Source organism: Plectropomus leopardus, chromosome 2, assembly GCF_008729295.1.
Source record: "Plectropomus leopardus isolate mb chromosome 2, YSFRI_Pleo_2.0, whole genome shotgun sequence".
Taxonomy (NCBI): domain Eukaryota; kingdom Metazoa; phylum Chordata; class Actinopteri; order Perciformes; family Serranidae; genus Plectropomus; species Plectropomus leopardus.
The window spans coordinates 24,587,724-24,603,693 of record NC_056464.1 but is presented as its reverse complement, the minus strand read 5'-3'; the positions used below and the strand labels follow the sequence as shown (position 1 = coordinate 24,603,693).

Sequence of the window (15,970 nt, the reverse complement as noted above, 5' to 3'; positions counted from 1 at the left end):
ACAGAAAAACTAATCCTTGGGAAATGATTATAAGTTCTTCAAGTTATGTTGTTGTCCACTTGTTCTCAGGGACCCCAAGGACCCCGCGGTGACAAGGGTGAGGCTGGAGAGGGTGGTGAGCGAGGACAGAAGGGACACAGAGGCTTCACTGGTCTGCAGGGTCTGCCTGGACCTCCGGTAAGACTGACTGAATGCAAAACAATCTGCCTCCAGACATCTGTGTAAGACTGGTCAAATTACTTAAATAATCCTTGTTTTAGCTTTACTGGATCCTTTTCTTGTCATCATCCCAGTATGTATCAGGATGCTTGCATTTTACGGCACTTATCCAGATCCAGGTTGCATGAATTTCATTAATTATATCATTAGAAATTATTGGTATATACTGCTGGGAAGTAATTTAAAAAAAAAAGGTATTTAGTAAAAATGATTCTACGTCATATTGTCGCCACAGGTTTCATACTTTGGTTAGTATGACTGTGAATCGGCTATGACACTATGGAATTGCAGTCTACGAAATAATGACAAGGATTTAAAAAGTCTAAAATTTGACTTCAGACTGCAGAGGCCCTGATGTGTGACTGTAATAATCTGTTTAGGGTCAAGCTGGAGACCAGGGTGCTACTGGACCTGCTGGACCCTCTGGACAGAGAGTGAGTGCTAATGCCAAAATACTTGGTTGCAATAAAACATTTGGAATACTTTGAATTCAAAGACTGTCTTTGATGCTTAACATCAAGAGTTTTCCCCCTTCTGTGTGTATAGGGACCACCTGGCCCTGTTGGCCCTGCTGGAAAGGATGGAGGAAACGGTCTGCCAGGACCTATTGGACCCCCCGGACCTCGAGGTCGCAGTGGAGAGACCGGTCCCGCTGTGAGTACCCACAAGAGCTGTTACATTGATTTTCCACTGAAAACAGGCTAAAAATACATTTCAGCCAGTATGTGTGACTTGAACAGTGTTTTTTGTTTGTTGGTTACAACTCTACATTGTGCTCAGTATGTTGCACATATGTTACATGAGCCTGACTAATTACGAATTAAAAAATTCAAAACTATGTTGAGAGTCTGTGAAACAGTACGAGTTTGACTCTGCAAAATTCACAACACTTCAGATCATCTTGAGCATCATGTAATGTGGAGCAGATGGACCCAAACAGGACACGGCAGGAACTCAAAAAGATCACTCTCTAATCGAAAGAAACACCAACTGAACATCACACCAGTGAATCAAGGATCCAACAAAGACTGAACTGAACACCAGGACTTAAATATATACTAGACTGACGAGGGGATGAAGTGCAGGTGGAGAAAAGGTGCGGCGAAGCTCAGGTGAGGGGAATAAGATGATGAGGCAGGAGAAAAGGTAGGGAGCTGATTGGCTGGAAAAAATTGAGGAGCAGGGGAGGACTAACAAGGCTTATGTAATAGCAAGTGCAAGTTTTACGATAAATGGCTTGAGAATGTTACAAAATGGCGGTTAAAGCAAGTAACCAGGAATACTTACGAAGCAAACTGCACTGTTCAAAGTTTGGACAGTAGCACTGAAGGTGGTTAAAACACATGAGCAGAGTGGCAAGCACAGTGTTGTTCTACCTCTACTATTTATTTTGCATCAACATCATTTTGTTTACTTGGACAAAGCATATTTTCACTTCTAATGCGTATTTACATAGCAAGGTCATTAATTTGAGCTCAAATTTAATTTAAACTTGTGTTAAAAATTACGGCAATTTAAAAAAGTCATATTCAAATGGAAACATGAACATGGAAGGGAAGAAAAATCACTTAGGTCATTTTAAAAAGATGTAGCAAGGACTCTAGTTGGCATCACTCGAGCTTGTTTGTGAAGTGCTTGTTGTTGAAACCAATAGTGAAGTCCCAGACAAGAGAACAGATTGCAGAACAGATTGCAGCATTTCCTGAAATCACTGTGGGAGATGAGGGATTTTTCTAGTCTGACTGTAGAAGACAGAGTATTTCTCCATTTATGAGCAAGAAATGAGACTACAATCTTTCATCTTTCCTCTTTTCCTCTCAGGGTCCCCCTGGAAACCCCGGACCCCCCGGTCCTCCCGGTCCCCCCGGCCCCGGCATTGACATGTCTGCCTTCGCTGGTCTGGGTCAGACTGAAAAGTCCCCCGATCCTCTCAGGTACATGAGGGCCGACCAGGCTTCCGGAAACCTCCGTCAGCATGACGCTGAGGTCGACGCCACTCTCAAATCTCTCAACAACCAGATCGAGAACATCCGCAGCCCCGAGGGATCCAAGAAGAACCCAGCCCGCACCTGCAGAGACCTCAAACTCTGCCATCCTGACTGGAAGAGCGGTGAGTGACACCAAGGAGAATTGGTTAAATTGGGATGAGATGATGAAGTAGGCTGAAGTTAGGTGACATTTTATGTTGGCAGCTTAAGTTTGGTGAGGTCATTATTTGTGTTAAATATAGTTTATGTTGTCTGGAGAGTTTGGATGTGGCTGATTCAGATTCTGTTTTTGAGATATCAGAATTACACAATATTTCTTAACATTACATAATAAGATTTTCAATGATTATCAGCTGTTTATGCGGCCATAAAAAGGGTTTAATTTGAAGCTTATTAGTTTGTGTTTTTTCTTCCTGTAGGAGAGTACTGGATTGATCCCAATCAGGGCTGCACCATCGATGCTATTAAGGTTTTCTGCAACATGGAGACCGGAGAGTCCTGCGTCAAGCCCAAACCTGCCAGCATCCCTCGCAAGAACTGGTGGTCCAGCAAGAGCAAGGACCGCAAACACGTCTGGTTTGGAGAGACAATGAACGGAGGATTCCATGTAAGTGGCACCATGGCTTTCATTTTTTAACTTCAAACAGTCTGAAACATGTGCACACCAAGTCTGTATTATTCGTATGTGTTCTTTTTCTCTTTTGTTTTTTTCATCGGCCATCTGATAAAAATAGTTACGCCCAGAAACTTTGCACACCGAGTCCGATCCGTTGTATTGTTCTTTTCATTGTAAAATTTGCAATATTTGACAAAATGGAGTCGTCAAGCAGTAAAAGCGATCCTGTGGTCCTATATTGTATGCATCCAATTCTGAAAAGGCATCCAGAGCAAGGAGAGAGTTTTATCTGCTGATAAAGGAGTTTCAGAATTATTGCCATCCTTTCCAGGTGACTGTTTCATGATGTTAGTGGTCCAGTTTGATACGCTGCTAACAACACTGAAATCACACATTCAAAAGGTCACAAATTTCTGTGATCCAACTGATCCTGAACGGGACGAATGCAATGCAGCATATCAACTCTATTTCAAAAACTTTAATAACAAAATGTGAATAGTGTGCAAACATGATTGGCACCCGATTACCTGGTCTCTGCAGGTGTCTTTAAACTGCTGACACTAGTGATATCTATTTTTAAATGTGCAACAGTTTTAGACAAAAATACAGAGTTTGATTTGCAAAGGTCTTGACTATTGACATTAGGCATTTTATTGGAAATACAGCTCAAGTCTTTTTCTTAAAAAGAAATCAGGAAATATATTGATGATGATTTTGATTATTGGCCTTTTACCCAATGTGTGTTGGTATCAGCTTTAGCCCCTGTGACCCTGCTCATAAAAAAAAAAAAAAGTTAAAAAAAACAATTTTTTACTCGTTGGTTTACTCGGTTTTACTCATCAAGGAATCTATAACAGTTCAAATAACTAAACAGCACACAACAGCCACAATAACAGACATTAACTGTTCTCCTAACTTCCTCTTCTTCACGTGTGGCACATTGCAGTTCAGCTATGGTGATGACACCCTGGCGCCCAACACTGCTGCCATTCAGATGACTTTCCTGAGACTGCTGTCCACCGAGGCTTCTCAGAACCTCACCTACCACTGTAAGAACAGCGTGGCCTACATGGACGCCTCAACGGGCAACCTGAAGAAGGCCGTGCTGCTGCAGGGCTCCAACGATGTGGAGATCAGAGCCGAGGGCAACAGCCGCTTCACTTACAGCGTGATGGAGGACGGCTGCACGGTAAGAAAGATTCAACACGTGCACACATTATCTCATGTACATACACATACATGTGCTAAATCAGATGCATGTCAGAACACGATACGATGAAATTAAAACTGGTTCATTGTTGTCTCTCTTACTCTCTGGTGTCCATTGAGCTCAACAAGCCAATTAATTCTGTGTAATTTTGGAGAATGTAGAAGGTCGTGTAACGTTTGTGTGTTTCACTCTGCACAGAAACATACGGGACAGTGGGGCAAGACAGTGATCGAATACAGATCGCAGAAGACCTCTCGTCTGCCCATTGTAGACATTGCCCCCATGGATATTGGTGGAGCAGACCAGGAGTTCGGAGTGGAAGTCGGAGCGGTCTGCTTCTTGTAAAGAACGAGGGATCAAACAGAAGAGAACGAAGAAGTGGAAATTTGCAAGAAATGAAATGAAAAGAGGAGCACACTTCAGAAAAAGGAGGAGAGAGAGAGAAAAAATCAAGACACTTTTTTTAAAATGGGACTTTTTTTCTAAGTAAAAAAGTGCTTTTTCCAAGTCGAACTCCGTAGGATATCTGCACTGAATGGCACCAGCAACTGTCATCTGTGATCCATCCAGCATCGCCCCCTCCCCCTCTTATGGATTCCCCAAAGCCCCCACTTCACCCTGGGTGAACAGCAACCCCGCCACCCTATGAACAAGACGGAGGAAGTATGAGGAGAGCACGGGAACATGCCAGGGAACTAGAGAGAGAAAAATGTGTTGGTGTTATTTATTTATTGTTTAGGTTTGGGTCCCAGGTGTGCCAGTTTGTTGCTAAGTGATAAAAAACCCACTTACACATATTTTATGAAATATCCACCAACTTCCTCTCCTACTTCCTCCTCTTTACTAATAACCCCCATCACTCCACTTTCCACTAAAGCATACATATCTCTTTGAAACCAAAAATCTAGCGACATAGAAAGTGCAGGTGTTCCTATTTCTACCACCACAGTGTGTATTGAAAAGTTACTGTGTATTATAATAAAAGTCAATGGTGCTATTGTTGTAAAACAGTCTGTATTTTTTAAACAACCAGATACTCATATGTAGTGACCTGTATATATGTATATATATGTATATGTGTGTATACATATATATACAGTTTCTCAGAGAGAGCATTTTGCCCTTTTTGGATTTCAGGGTGATAAATGTCCCCAACCTCCTGCTTCGTCCCCACAAATGTGCCTATGATGATTTTTTTTTTTTTTAAATCATGGCATGTCCAATTTGGAGGTACGTTAAATTTATTTTTTCTTTAAGTTTTGTTTTGATATTTTAAAGCTACCTCAAACTAAAAAGAAAACGTCACAAATCAAACTGAGGCCTTCTCCCCCTGAAGCTTTTTACGCAAAACCCTCTATTTTCATATCAAAATGACTGATAGAAGCTCGGTCATGAAAGCCCAGTCTGCTGCCCCCGCCCCCATTTGCTGTGACCTTTGACCCCCATCCCTCTCTACTTCCTCTCATCAGTCCCCTCACACAGGGCGTGCCCTCTGCCTCGGCGCACACACTCTCACTCTCACTCACACACACTTGAAGAGATCCAGTGTTTGACTTTTTGTTGCTCCAGTTCTGCAGCCAGCGCAGAGGGCTCGTTTGAGTGAGGTTGTGTATATTTTTTATTATTAATAATCCCCCTATTCCTAATAATAATAGCATTATTATATTATTATTATGATCATGACTTGTTTTTGTTACGTTTTAATTAATGTAAATTGGAAATAAAAGACAAAACCAAGGAACAGGCTGAACTTGCTTTTTATTTATGTCCTGTTTTTGTTCTCCCTGGTGTTGAAGTATCTAGAGCAGTCAGGGGTTTGGACTCTTCCCCAAGGAAATTTCTTTTGAGAAAAATAAATAAAAAAAGTCACAGCTAAACATCTCACTGTGCCCTGCCGCCACTGTGTGATTTTGTGGTGGATTATATTTCCAGGGGGAGAAACACCTCAGAATTTAAGAAAAGGCAGTTGAGATGAATGAACGCAGGGGGTCTTTTTTGATTTTGCTGGCAATTTGTGAAAAAAAAAAAAAAAAACAAAGAAGGTGGAGGTGGTAAAAGTTCACATCATGTACTTTTATATATGTAAAATATTTTTTTTTTCCAATCATTTCATTTAGTTTAACGCATGGTAGAGTAGAAATAGGAAACACTGCCGACCATGATCATGATGATGTCTTCCTGTACTTCTTTTACTTTTCTTCATCTTTTTGCCTATTTTCATCCTACAGTAGCAATAAAAGGTAGAAGCATTTCTATGAACAAAGTAGAGCAATGTTTCTTTTATTTTTAAGTATTTGTTCTTTTTCTTAAAATTACTTGGATAGGTCATTCATTTAATTAATTTAATGTAATGGTTTCTGAGTTATGACTTTATCCTTGTTTGAATAATTATTGGCAAACAAACAGGAGAAAAAACATCACTGGGGCAGAAACATCAACAATAAAAAGAAAAAAGTCCCCACAGAAATATCTACACACAGAGGGCATGCTTGGTTCTTGAGTTTCAGCATCATTGTTACTCAACAAGTCAAAGTGGGTTAAAGACTGTATTAAAGATGTATTTTGGGAAATTGTATGATTTGTGACAGACAGGTTAACATTCAGGAAATACTCTGAATATGTAAAGTTACACCAACAGTGTTTCACAAGTTTATCCACACAGACAGAAAAAAATATCCAACTTCTAATTTCCAGTCTTTTAGCCTGCAGTCTACCAACTTTAAACACGGACCAGATATAACAACATTAACATTGTTCTAGTCAAAGTTTAATTGATTCTAACTCTAATTCACAGTATATCTTCATCCTGAACAACATCCTGAACAACATAAACTTCAGCCTTTCCCTGTAAATTACAAAATACACCAACAGTTAGCACGTTACACTACACAGAAAGTTGACTTATTTTAGGTTTCGCCTCAGCTCCACTTTTCAAACTCAACTCTTAGACAAAATGGGGCACAGTAATGTTTTATTACATCTAGGGACACTTGGAGGGCTGTAACTGTACACTTAAAACCTTTGAAACCTGGATGAACATCACTTTTTTGTGCTGCATTCAGATGCCTTTCGCAGATATTTAAACCTTCGAAGCCTGGGCAAATTGGTTTGTATTTTTTTGACAACCTTGGAAAAAGGCAATGACCAGGCTGGCAAGAAATATTCTGCAAATTACAAGATATTAGTAGATTTAGAAAAATATTATTTAAAAATAAAATTTAAAAAAGCTAGGGGGAAAGTCCAGAAAACTGTATTTACAGTCATTATAAGTATACATTTACAATTATGTTGTGGAATTATTTTTGTTTTTAAACATTTTTTTCAGTTCCTTGTTTAATTGTTTGCTTTCCCCCCTTTTTTGGGTAATTTTCAGGTAATTTCCTAATAATTGCTCATCACTTTCTTTTCATGTTTGTGTAAAAAACCAAGCCAGTCTGCTCGGGTTTCAAAGGGTTAATCCAGAGTAAGAGTCCATGCTAGCGCCCCTGTGACGCTACTTTTACAGGCACAGTGGTGCTTTCAGCTAAATGCTAATGTCAGCATGCTAACATGCTCACAGTGACAATGCTAACATGCAGATGTTTAGCAAGTATAATGTTTACAAAGTATTTTAGAGTGTTAGCATGCTAAAATTTGCTAATTAGCACTAAACACACAGTACAGTTGAGGCTGATAGGAATGTCATTAGTTTTGCAAGTACTGGACGACAAACTCTGATGATGCTACAGTCGAAAAAAACGTGATAACAAAAGTCATTATACTTATTCCAGAGTGGAACATTAACACGTGTACCAAATTTCATCATAATCCATCCAATAGGTGTTGACTAACTGACTTACATTACCATCCTGATAGAGCCAAGCTGCTAACATTGCTAAAAACATAATATGAAGAGAAATTGAAAAGGCCACTGTTTCGTTCCATATTCAGTGTATGTTCAGTAGCTATACACGTCACAAATTACATTAATTCTACCACTGCAAGCGTTAAATACACAAACTGAGAAAATGATTCCATTTATTATCAGAGTGTTTTTGCTTATTTTTTTATGGTGGCTTGAAAAGAAATCAATTATGATAAAGCCTATGTGGAAAATGGGAGACGGGACAATTTGTACACAGCAATCAGTGTCGAGAGGACTGAAAGCAGGACTCAAGAGATTAATTAAAGCTAAACTAACAGCTTCTCTCGGGATAAATGGCTATACTAATCTATTTTTTGACAACGATCCATTCCTAAATCTGGCTGAAATGTCTCTGTAGCAAACAGTGACAAGCTATCCAGATATTTTAGTGCTGATTGCTGCAGCTTGGAGACAAAACCGTTCACCTGCAGCTCTAATGGCTTCCTGAGAGGACTAAATTTAGACCGGCAGTTCTCTACTGGCAGCAAAACCACTGGCTTAGTGACCATGGATTGAGTCAGGCTTAAATAGCATCCATGAAAAATCAGTGTTATCAAAGAAAAAATGGCCCGTACCAATGCAAAAAAAAAAAAATCCACACTCACACACTCACATGCAAAAACAAGCAATTAGATGAAGACACAAATTTGAGTTTGTACTCTCTCCCTTTCCGACCTGATGCACACACTCCAGCTGATTAGTGGCTTTCGAGTTTTCATTAAGGGTCAGTTGGTCAAAGACTCCTAATTAGAGCTTAATGAAAGATAAAAGACCGCAGTATGGGGCATGGAGAAAGAAGAATAGAGACGGAGAGAGGGAGTACAGAGGGTGATTGAAGGTTATAATAGTTCAAAGTCCTTTTCCACAGTCTTACTTCATTCTTTCATCTTCTGCTCCTTTTTTCAGTTTCCAGTCTTTTCTTAGTGTATAATAAGTAAACACATTTTGTTCAGTAAAGGAACAGTGTGTAAGATTTAGTGGCATTTAGCAGTGAGGATTCCAGATTGCAACCAGCTGAAACTCCTCCAGGTAAAATTCCTTCTGTGTTAGTTGTTCAGGAGGTTTTTACAGGGAGCCAAATTGTCCACAAATGTCTCTTTCTCTCCAAAACAAAAGGACCCAGTGATTTAAAGGGGTATAAACAAAGAATAAAGCAGTTTCACATTTAAAAAAAGCAATGTTTTTCCAGCACTCTTTGTCATGGAGGGGCTGCTAACTTTGCTGACGTGTAAACACGAATGACTCCTATCTAGGGCCAGTGTTTGGTTTGTCCATTTGGGCTACTGTAGAAACATGGCGGTGCAACATGGTAGATTCCATGGACAAGGCAAAACACCAGAAACAGCGCCAGGCTTAAAAGCCAGTTTTATATAGTGGAATTACACTGTGATACCGTTTGGCCCCAAAAGCTTTTCCACATAGATTTACAATGTGAAAGAGATGTCTCAAAATCAATAGGTACACTTTTTTTGAATCTCAAACCCCTGAAAAACAATTCATTACACTATCAGGATTTGATCTATTTGGTCCAATAACATATGAAAGTCTAGAAGAGCTGCAAGATTAAATCATTTTATCCTCATTCAATTCAGTGGAACACCAAATTGCAAATTTGCTGCTCAGTCATATTTGGCTGCACACGGCCACCATACATCTTTAATACCCTTACTATGGGCCTCACAATGTAGAAGATTCGGTTAATTTCATACCGTGGAAATAGAGCTTTTTTTTTTTATATCATGCACCACTATGCAACTTTTGTAGGTATAATTAGGACCCCCTATGCTGCATCCAGGTGTCTCAAACACATCGAATGGATGAGGGCCTGCTCCCTTTGTGGATATAAAGACCTCATTCAAAGGTAACAAAAGCACAATTCTCATTTTCAGGTACAGTACAGAAAACATTCTTATATCAAGTTCAATTTCAATATAACCCCCTAAACCCAACACACTGGAACTTTAAATTGAAAAAAATGCAAAAGGTAAAGAAATATAAAGAAAGTGGGGCTCAGTTTTAACAAATGTAATCACAAAAGTCATCTGTAAAGGGTTAATTTCCTCTGGATCAGCATTTTCCAGTAACTCCACACAGCATTTTGAAGTTTATCAGTCGCTCTCCAAAAAAAAAAAACACTATTTGCTTCTAATTCCATCAAAACTGCAGCTGAGCAGGAGTTCAGAAACCAGTGCTCAGAGTGTCTGTCTCTGTGGGGGTCTTGCGCGGGCTGGGTAAACTTTTCAGGTACTCCAAATGCCTGCGGGCCTCGGCCTGGTTCTGCCTCACATAGTACACCACATACACGATGACCATGAAGAACCACACAAACATTGTCACCAGCATCGCTACATCAGTGGTTTTCCGCTGGAGGCTGCAGAAATTCACCCCAGAATCCAACAGTTTGACCAGTGGTTGACCTGCGTGCTCGCCCTGCGACCCTGGGTCCTCCCACCTGCTGCCCTCGCCGACCCCCCTCACAGAGCTCTCACACACAATCCCATTCACTGTCTCAGGCTCCAGGTTCAGAGTCTCCATCAGCTCCTGGAGGGCGCAGTCACAGTGCCAGGGGTTATGGTAGAGGCGTGTCTTTGCGCGAGTGGTGCCGAACTCCTCCCTGCTGGCCTGCCTCAGCTGGTTGTGTGAGAGGTCCAGCAGGCGTAGCTCGGGCCCCAGGTGCCGCAGGGCCCCCGAGGCGAGCGAATCGATGCGGTTGTGGGACAGGTACAGGTCACGCAGGTGGACCAGGTCACTGAAGGCACTCTCGGGGATGTTCCGGATGTAGTTGCGATCCAGGTGAAGGGACACAGTTTCTGGTGGTATCCCCTCTGGGATCTCTCGCAGCCCGGCGTCAGAGCACAGCACCGTGGCCGTGTCCCAGGCGCAGTGGCAGCTCTCCGGGCACTGAGGGGACACTTGGCCCCACAGAACCGAGAGTAAGAGCGAGACATGCAGCCATGAATGAAGATCAGCTCCTTTACCTCTCCGTCTTCCTCCACTGACGCTGGTATACATCTCTCCTCACGCCAGCCTGTGCACATCGCCTCACCATAGCACGCTGACACACACCAGGTCCCAATCACACACACACACACACACACACACCAGGAGGAACTGACAGATTGAGAGAAAAAGGGTCAGTGTGGAAAAGATGAAGCTCTCTCTTTTTACAAACCCTTCAAACACATGCAATCAAAGTACTGACAGGTGAGATTATGATATTGAGGAGGAGGAGAAAAAGGTCAGCAGGTGAAGAGAGAGTTTTCCTGCATGGAGAGACACTAAGAGGTCAACCATTTCCGCACATCCTTTGTTATTCACCAGCAGTAATGACAGTTAAATTCATCTAATGAGGTTGAAACAGCTCTTCCTGCATTTAAAAGGACATGAGTCATTATCTGGATTCCTCCCTCCCTCCTGCTGTGTTTTTTGTGCATCTCCAATTCAAAACCAGCAGAAAAGCATCACACTACACTCATCAATACGTGTTCATCTCATTTAGCCACTCTATTTATTTCCCCATGATGCCATAGCCCTTTAATCATATTCCATGGGTGGAGATGGAGCGCATTGTAGGGACAGAGGATAGAAAAGGGGGTGGGATCGATAGCCCCAAGTATTGCCTGCTACACTATTAACAGCGAGAACATCAATCCTGCCTGTGTCCCACGGTATCAATAAGTGACAGAGCTGAAGAAAAAAAATAAGCCAGCAGTGGTCTGGTATTAGCATTTGCTCAGTGCACTTGCAGCGAGGAAGTGAAAGTTTTAAAAAAGAAAAGCAATCTGACTAGACTCCCGTGGACAAAGCCACTGGAGAATACATTACATGGGTTATGTGTGTTCAGCTATAGAGCTGATCAGGCTCACATGTCTGACTTCTTTTATATTTAAACATCCTTTTAAATGTCAAGCACTTTCTGCTGTCTCCCTGTCTTTATAATAGTATCAACACCATCATGTGGCTCTATTATCCTGTACAGACAGCATATATTAACAGTGGCCTGGATTTTGGCTGACATGTCTAAAAGTGACTGGATGATTGACTGACACAAGACTGCAAGTTTTGTTGAAATTTTGAGAGGGTACACATATGAAACCCTGTTTCATATGTGTACCCTCTCCCTATGAAACCCTGTTTCATATGTGTAGGCCTGGGGTCCTCTCTGCCAGAACATTTTGATGGGAGAAGGCAAAGAGCAACTTACCAAGACATGGCCCAAAAATAGGCAAATAATAAGTAAAAAGAAACAAGATTGGTTATTCTTTTAAAACTCATTTTCCCTTCTTTTTCTAAAACTTTTTTTTTTTTTTTTACCTTTTTTTCCTAATTTCTTGCAATTCATGGGACATTTCTTGTCCAGTTGTTCATTACCTTTTCCAAATGTTTTCAAAGGAAATCACACCAATTTGCTCAGGTTTCTAAGGGTCAAACAGATTATGAAAGGCATCTGAACGTAGCAAAAGGAAACTGACATTGAATCAGGTTTCAAACACATAATTTCTTGCATTTCTGCCCCTAATTTTGTCTTGTCTGTATCAATTTTATGGTGCAAATGTTTTTCATTTTGTCAGAATCAAATCTGATTTTATGTTTTACTTGGGGGGACAAATGCATCTAAACATTGAAGAGGATGTGTGCCCCACCCCACCCCTCCAAAACCCCCCCAAAACATTACACTACACTATGTACTGACAGCTTTGTGATGTCGATCAACTCGTCCAGTTTGTCTTATGTGAGCAGATAATTAGTTCACTGCTCATAAACTGCCCCGTTATTAACATCCAGAATACAGATGCATGCAAATCCCCAATTAAGAAAATAATTATCTGCTGCATAAATGTGAATGGGAATGAGAAAGACTGAAAGACAGGGGACGGAGAGGGACTCTCAAAGCAAATACAGATGGCACACGTGTGTTACAGCTTCAGCTTCCAATTATTTTAAAGTCCTTATTACTCAAATTACAGAGGGCATCATTTAAATTAGAAAAAAACAGAGACTCGATGCTTTCTGGGTCTGAGTTCATCTTCAGTATCATACCTTACTTTTATCAGATTAACCTGCACTAAAGTCATAACATTTCCGAATTAGTTTCATTTAGACTATTAGGCTGCATTAACGGGGGAAACATGTCAACTGGACTGTTGCAAGGTAATAAAACCCCAGTAAAACAAATTTTACTCTTGTGCAAGCGAGCAGACATCAATCGTGTTTTGCAACTTTTGAATTACAAAAAAAAATGAAGTTTGCAACATGTTTAAAGCTTTCCTGCTGTTCGCCTCGTTAGGTTGCTTTAAAAAGTTGTTGCAAATAAAAGGAAAAATGATCTTTTAAAACTAAGTGCAGCGACAATATAGTCAATAATTATCACCTCAGACACATTATTATAGCAAAAATATAGCCTTGTTACTGGTTTTATAAACGGACATAAATACATAAAACTTACCTGTGGTAGGGTTTCTTGTGAAGTTTGAGATCCAGGAAACGGTTGTGAATTTTCTTTTACACTCCGTTTGCAGTTTTTTCTCGGATGTCTCCCGACAGCAGACAGGACAGCTCTCTCTCCTTCAGCACACAAACTCAGTGAGAAGCATCAGCCGCGGATGGGTTTGGTTTGCCTGCAGACGGCTTCATCACTGCCTGTCGTAACAGAGGGTAGTTATAGCAACACAGATATGGGGCAACTCTCCCCCCGCCAGAGTGCGCGTGTGCATTTGCGCGCGCGTGTGTAAGAGACAAACGTGAGGTGTGTCACCGTAAGTCCTTGCTGTCCTCACACATGGCATCAGTCTCTCGGATTTCTGAGAAGACATTGGTTATACCTCCATATGAGATATTAACTGAATTAGCTATAGGTGTAATTCAATTGTCACAGTCTTCTCTTCCGACAAAATTTGATTGAATCCCAGGCGGGTACAGGTGAGGAGACATTTACGCTGTACATAATAACTACCGTTTTTTACCTGAAATATGAAACCTCATCTGCACTATGTGTAAGGTTATGGAAAAATATTCTTTTCCATGTGCAGCTGTCATAGTAAGACAAACAGGAATAAATACGGAGTGATAACGCTTAAAGAAAACATTAAAGGGAAGGTGTGCCTCCTTCTATAACCCATGTCTTATTCTTTCAGGCCTAGTATCAGAGGTCAATAAAGATTTTTTTTTACCTATATCACTGTGTACAGACCTCAAATCACAGTGATAAATATCACATTAAAAATAAAGATTGACTTGAACATTGAGATAATGCCACTCAGTGTTGGAGGTAGCATTTTAAATGTATATGTAACAGATTACTAGTTAAATGCCTTACCTACTTTATTAAAGTAATGTTACTTATTACATTTAATTACTTTTTAATTACTTCCTAACATTTTCAATGTGTAGTGTGTTGGAATTTGTATCATCTAGTGGTAAAGTTGAGGAACTGAACGTTTCCTGTACGTGCCAAACGTGCAGGAAAACTACAATGGCTGACCCGAAAATGTGAATGACCCAATCGAGAGCCAGTGCTTGATTTTTGCATTTTGGGCTACCATAGAACATGGTGGACTCGTATGAAAGTTTCTCAGTGGCGCATGAAGCCAAAAAAGTTGTGTATAAAATCACACGCATGATCGGCACTGATAAAATGATTCAATTGTGCAGCTCTTCTAGACTTCCAGATTGTTATTGGCCAAATGGATCCAACAGAAAACCTGCTCCGTTGGATATGAACATCTCATACTAAGGCAATGAAAACACAAGTTTTAATTTTTTAAGTGATAATAAACTCATAGAAACAGTTATGAATATTATATTCAATTTCTGCCAATAGATGCCCTAAACACTTAACACTGGACCTTTAAACTGGGCAATAACACTGAAATATGCCCGTAAATATGCTATGCCAAATATAGGCATTCCTGCAAAGCAACAGGTTTAATGTCATATTCTACATCAAGCATACTACAATATTACAATTACATGAATTGTGTGATTTAACTATGTCACTCTGTTGCATGTACTGTAACTAGTTACTCCCCAACAAAGAAACTACTACAGGCATACAAACACATGCGTCCGACCACATGACACGAGGAAACCTTGAGGACCAGTACCAGGGTCAAACATTTCCATATAAATAACAAAAACATACACAGTGACACAAGTGACACATATTGTGTAGAAAAATGATATTCATGGAGATTTAGAATGAGTGCCCTGCTCTTTCTTTTACCATAAGGGGAAAGAAATATCTGCTGCTCTCCAGAAGAGCCCTCAGGGGGGGAGAAGACGTGTCTGACAGCCACGATGGCACCTTGTATTCCTCCTCTGCCTCTCCAGCCTGCCCTGCTCCCATCAAACCTGCTCAAAACTATGACATTTCCGCTCCCAACAAATGCAATACAAAATCCTGCAAGTATAATGAGGAGCAAATTTTTGAAAATGTTTTGCCTTTGACGAGTGATTGTCTCTCTAGTTGCCAGAGACAGGGCAGCAGACAAGCTGAGTTTTGTGTTTTTTTCAGATACAAAACAAAGCGGTGCGCAATAAGACAGCACATGATGACAGAGAGAAAAATTCACCCAACTACGCGGGTCCCTGTGCTGAGAATGAATGGCATGAATTTGTGGCAAGGAAATGGGGGGAAAAAAATAGTCGAGGGAATTGGTTATGTAGTGTCTATTTGGGATGTTCTCAGAAGAAGTAGTTCTAAAAGATGTACATGCCTCGGAGCGGTTTGTTGATGGTGATGTTGACAATGTGAACAGTACTGGAAATCCTGACCTCAGAGAAGTAAAGCCGTTTGGCATCATCTGGTTTGGCTGCAGTCCTCCGAGGGGAAGAGTGAATGAACCTTGCACAAATTGGTAAATAGAGAGAGGCAAGCGGAAAAGATCTGACAGCCGGTGGCAAAACAGACTCCTCCAAGACACAGAGTGCAGGCATGGTTATGATTTTGGCTATTATCTATGTCATGAAAAAAGCAAAAACCAGAGAAGGTGTCCTTGCTGCCAAGAATGCAGGAGGGTGTGGGAGAGAGAGGT

The 15,970-nt window shown here is 40.8% G+C and overlaps 2 protein-coding genes across 3 annotated transcripts in view; one reads left to right on the top strand and one right to left on the bottom strand.

The window, feature by feature from the left end:
* col2a1b (collagen, type II, alpha 1b) overlaps nt 1-5,638 on the top strand; it is a 65,044-nt gene extending 59,406 nt beyond the window's left edge. For both annotated transcript variants that reach the window (XM_042506010.1, XM_042506001.1), the window contains 7 exons: nt 70-177; nt 600-653; nt 766-873; nt 2,041-2,329; nt 2,627-2,814; nt 3,770-4,012; nt 4,232-5,638. In XM_042506010.1, the coding sequence (XP_042361944.1) occupies nt 70-177; nt 600-653; nt 766-873; nt 2,041-2,329; nt 2,627-2,814; nt 3,770-4,012; nt 4,232-4,378 (1,137 nt within the window). In that variant the 3' untranslated portion in view covers nt 4,379-5,638. The remainder of the gene's footprint in view (nt 1-69; nt 178-599; nt 654-765; nt 874-2,040; nt 2,330-2,626; nt 2,815-3,769; nt 4,013-4,231) is intronic.
* Nucleotides 5,639-9,127: 3,489 nt separating this feature from the next.
* Nucleotides 9,128-13,567, bottom strand: LOC121957401 (leucine-rich repeat-containing protein 3-like). Its single transcript, XM_042505966.1, is given in 3 exon segments — nt 9,128-10,943; nt 10,946-11,048; nt 13,384-13,567. Coding segments are annotated over 2 exon segments (858 nt in total). The 5' UTR covers nt 10,976-11,048; nt 13,384-13,567; the 3' UTR covers nt 9,128-10,115.
* Nucleotides 13,568-15,970: the final 2,403 nt, after the last annotated feature.